At 48.1% G+C, this 4,159-nt stretch overlaps 1 protein-coding gene across 1 annotated transcript; it reads left to right on the forward strand.

The window, feature by feature from the left end:
* The first annotated feature begins 2,063 nt into the window (after positions 1 to 2,063).
* LOC124416567 (transcription factor AP-1) lies at positions 2,064 to 3,834 on the forward strand. The gene has a single exon (XM_046897759.1). The coding sequence runs from the start codon at positions 2,603 to 2,605 to the stop codon at positions 3,410 to 3,412; it is 810 nt and encodes a 269-aa protein (XP_046753715.1). The 5' UTR covers positions 2,064 to 2,602; the 3' UTR covers positions 3,413 to 3,834.
* The last annotated feature ends 325 nt before the right edge of the window (positions 3,835 to 4,159 follow it).

Below are 4,159 nucleotides of genomic sequence, written 5' to 3' on the forward strand. Positions count from 1 at the left end.
ACACACTTCAGAGCTCAGCTTTGATCTACCAGCGAGAATGGCATTCGTGTTTGTATATTACGTTCGAGAAAGAAAAACGTGCCGTTTATTCGATGGAAGAAAAGAAAACTGAAATTTGCGTTAATAGGAAAAACGTAGCAGCGCTCTTGTGCAAAATTAATCGGCGACGCCCGAGAAAAGATGCAGCTTATACGGATAATTTGGTTAAACTTGAAAATAGGCTCCCACAGTTTTGACTAAAGTGTGGGATATACGTTGGTTTTAATTAATGTAACGAAGTAATTAATCACGCGATTATGCCTTGTATAAACTCGGTGTATAAAATGCAACAAATTTTCACCGCTGATATTATATTTATCTGCATTATTACGAGCGCTGTTGCTGCAATTACGATAAATTACACTTACAACGGAGCGTGTTATTCACGGCATTATTGGCTGCATGTATACGTTCGCCATATCTGTGATATTAAAACGAAGAGGGAGGGCTGGCCCGGCTAAAATGAGCCGACGCCAGTCGCCTCCAGTCTCCTCAATTCAAACGCGGCCAGCAGAGTTGACTTTGATTAAAGGGGCATTACTCCGGTCTTGCCCTATTAGCGGGGACTTCCTTTTCGAACTTTACCCGCTCACGCAGTCCGCCGGTAAAATTCATTCTCTGGCCGGCCAATGTTGGCGTGAAAACGATGTAAGACCGCGTTGTAAAACGTTTATCTCTCGAGATATAAAGATCTATGGATTAGATCCATCCGATGGTCACGAGATCGATATGAGAAAATCCCGAGTCTACAGTTCAATCGGCGTATCGAAATCGCGATGAACTCGTGATTTAATACGGATCAATGTTTTCATTCACTTATCACTGATTAGAAATCGTACAAGCCGTATAATGAATATTCACTCGATTACATGCGAAACCAGAACGTTAATTGGTAGGTTGACGTTTTGACAGTGATCTGTGCATTCGATTCCTAACTTTTGATTGCTATCGGTCATGAAACAGATCGTTCCGCTAATCGAGTCGTTGTAAACGAGATCCGTATGAGCGTTCATAAATTTCTTCTCCTCGTTCGCAATCAATCTACGTTACGAGCATATCTCATGCTCGATATCACATAATTTGTGACACTGGCAAGAGAAGAGACAATTGCGATACGACGTCTCGGCAAACATCTATCGATCCGTGCCGAAAGTCGACACAATCGCATGTCTGCAAGTGTCGGTTTGCGGAAAACCGAACAGCTGCACGATTGCCTATAAAAAAAAAAAAAAAAAAAAAAAGAAAAGAAAAAAGGAAAAATAGGAACTATAAGTCTTCGCTACAGAGTGCATTTATAGTTCAGAGCCTCCCGGGTATAATCGCACTTGACACCCCCTTCGGGTCGCACGAGCGAAAATCTGCGGGGTCTTCCCGACTCGTGTCGGAAAGAGAAAAGCGTCGAGGGTGAATACCGATGTCCGTTGGAGCTCCCCTCGGGCAGCAGCCGGTGCCTAGAAAGAGAGAACGTATTGCGGAGAGATGAGAGCGGAGGGGTTACCGACGTGGTAGCGGGAGAGCGAGAGAAAGAGAGAAGGAGAAAGAGGGAGAGAGAGAGTGAGCGGATCGCGCCGTTAGCTGACGTTCAAATCCTCCCTCCACCGAGGATTCGAACGCGTCTCTTTGCGCATGCGCAACGCGATTCCTGGTAGCGCGAATCGGAGGGCCAATGAGAGGCGAGCTGTGTCGACACCACCGGCCAATCGGGCGGCCCTGCGATGAGGACATGGCTATTTTTAGATCCAGTGAGTCACGGATATAAGGCTGTAAGTTTAGTTGGCTGTTCAGAAGTTGCCTAGACGTTGCGCCGCGCTGTTCGGGCAGTTCGTTTTCTCGTTACACACGCCCGAGATTATCGGTGCACAAGGCCTGTTTACATTGTTCTGTGTCGGTCGTGAGTCATTGTTGTGTTGACAGTCGGACGAACCGCGTGCAGTCGAACGGAGAGTTTCGAATACACCGTGATTGAATATATATATATACATTATATTATATATATATATATATAAATATAAATATATATATATAAAGAAAAAAAAGAAACCGGTCAACGCGAGGGGAGGTGAAACTTTTAATCGTGGTCAGTTTCGTGTATTTTTTTTTTCATCTGCTTTAAAATTCCCTTCAGTGAGGAAACAGCGAGACAGTCGTAATACTGTTGCGAAACGCGTGTGCGCGCCGTGCGGAGGAAAATACATGATAAACTTGTATGCGTAATCTACTGTAATAGATACGTCGTCGCGATGTACGTGTGACTGTTGTTTTTCCGTTTCTTTTCACATTCGTATGATTCGACAATTATCGTGATTGTAGAAAGCAAATCAAAGGACTGCCAAATGCTTGAGGCTCGATGTTGCTGACTTGTAGTGAGGAGAAGAAAAAGAAGAAGAACATAAAAACAAGTGCTGCGAAATTTAGCGGATAATAATCGGTGCCCGGATATTAGCGCCTGATAGTTGTTGTTCCGTTAGCGTGGAACGTGAAGAGAAACAAAAAACAAAAGAAGAAAATAAACGATACGAATATCGCAACGTATCCAATAAGGTCGAACAAGACGGGCGTTCAAATGGTGCGTAACTCGGTGCAGATGGAGCAGACGTTTTACGAGGAGAGTGCGATATACGCGGCGGCTAATCGCGGGGACAGCGTAATGGGCCAGCTGAAGAGGAGCCTGACTCTGGACCTGAACGGGCAGCGCGCGACGCAGGCGAAAAGGCCGAGACTCGGGCCCCTGCCACCTGCGCTGAACAACGCAGCGCCGGTCCTGAGCTCGCCGGACATGAACATGTTGAAGCTGTGCTCGCCGGAGCTGGAGAAGATGATAATGGCGCAGCAGAACGGCCTCGTGACGACGATGCCGACGCCGACGACGCAGATGCTCTTCCCGAAGACGGTTACGGAGGAGCAGGAGCTGTACGCGAGGGGTTTCGTCGACGCCCTGAACGAGCTCCACCACTCGGACAGCTCGCAGGAGCCGGGCAGCATCCACGGGGCGACGTACACGAACCTCGAGCCACCGGGCAGCGTGCAGAGCACGGAATCGCTGAGTCAGGGTCTGATGATGATTAAGGACGAGCCACAGACGGTGCCCTCGGTGTCGAGCTCGCCGCCGATGTCACCGATCGACATGGAGAGCCAGGAGCGGATAAAGCTGGAGCGAAAGCGTCAACGGAATCGCGTGGCCGCCTCAAAGTGCCGCAGGCGCAAGCTCGAGCGGATATCGAGGCTCGAGGACAAGGTGAAGATACTCAAGGGCGAGAACAGCGAGCTCAGCGCGGTCGTAAACCGGCTCAAGGAGCACGTATGCCGCCTCAAGGAGCAGGTCATGGACCACGTGCACTCGGGCTGCCACATCATGCCCGTCAGCCAGTTCTGAGCGCTCTATTAGAAACGAGGATCTGACAATTTCCTATAGCATGCATTTCGACGCGGCGCACCGCTGCCGCCGCCGCCGCCGTTGCCACCGCCTACGTGACGCTACTCGGCTGATCGCGGTGCGGGCGGCCATCTTGGAGAACGAGACACGAAACTTGTTAAAACACGCGTCGCGCAAGCGCGTCGCCCCAGGTCGGAGTGGACGCCGGCCGTCGGCGTCGCGGAGTCGCCGAGCCTCGATTTTAATCACCGGTTGATTTTTCCAATCCGCATCATCGACGATTTCTCCTTTATAGAGGAATCACTGCCGTGTGGCACACGACGACGCCCGAGTTCTCATCTCGACCTGCACTCTACGCTACATTTAATATTGCGTGTCGTGCGCGTTGAGTCGTTTGTGACGCGTCACGCCTGCCCCCCCCCCCCTCCCAAAAAAAAAAAAGAAAAAAAAAAGAACACTACCGTGATGGACTTTTTCCCTGTAAATAATACACTTAAGCCAGAGACTATGAAATTAATTTTTCTATAGCTACGGTATGCCTAGAGGTATACAGAGTATAGTATATATATATATATGTATGTATACATATATACATGTATGTGTGTATATATGTATAGATATATATTTGTGTATTGGATATATATTTTTGTCATTTGTGCATCTAGTCCTGTCCAGTATGCCCTCGTAACTTATACATATACTTATATTATATATGAACACTGACAACACGTTTCGTTGAGAGATATT

This window comes from Diprion similis, chromosome 2 (genome assembly GCF_021155765.1).
Source record: "Diprion similis isolate iyDipSimi1 chromosome 2, iyDipSimi1.1, whole genome shotgun sequence".
NCBI classification, from domain to species: Eukaryota; Metazoa; Arthropoda; class Insecta; order Hymenoptera; family Diprionidae; genus Diprion; species Diprion similis.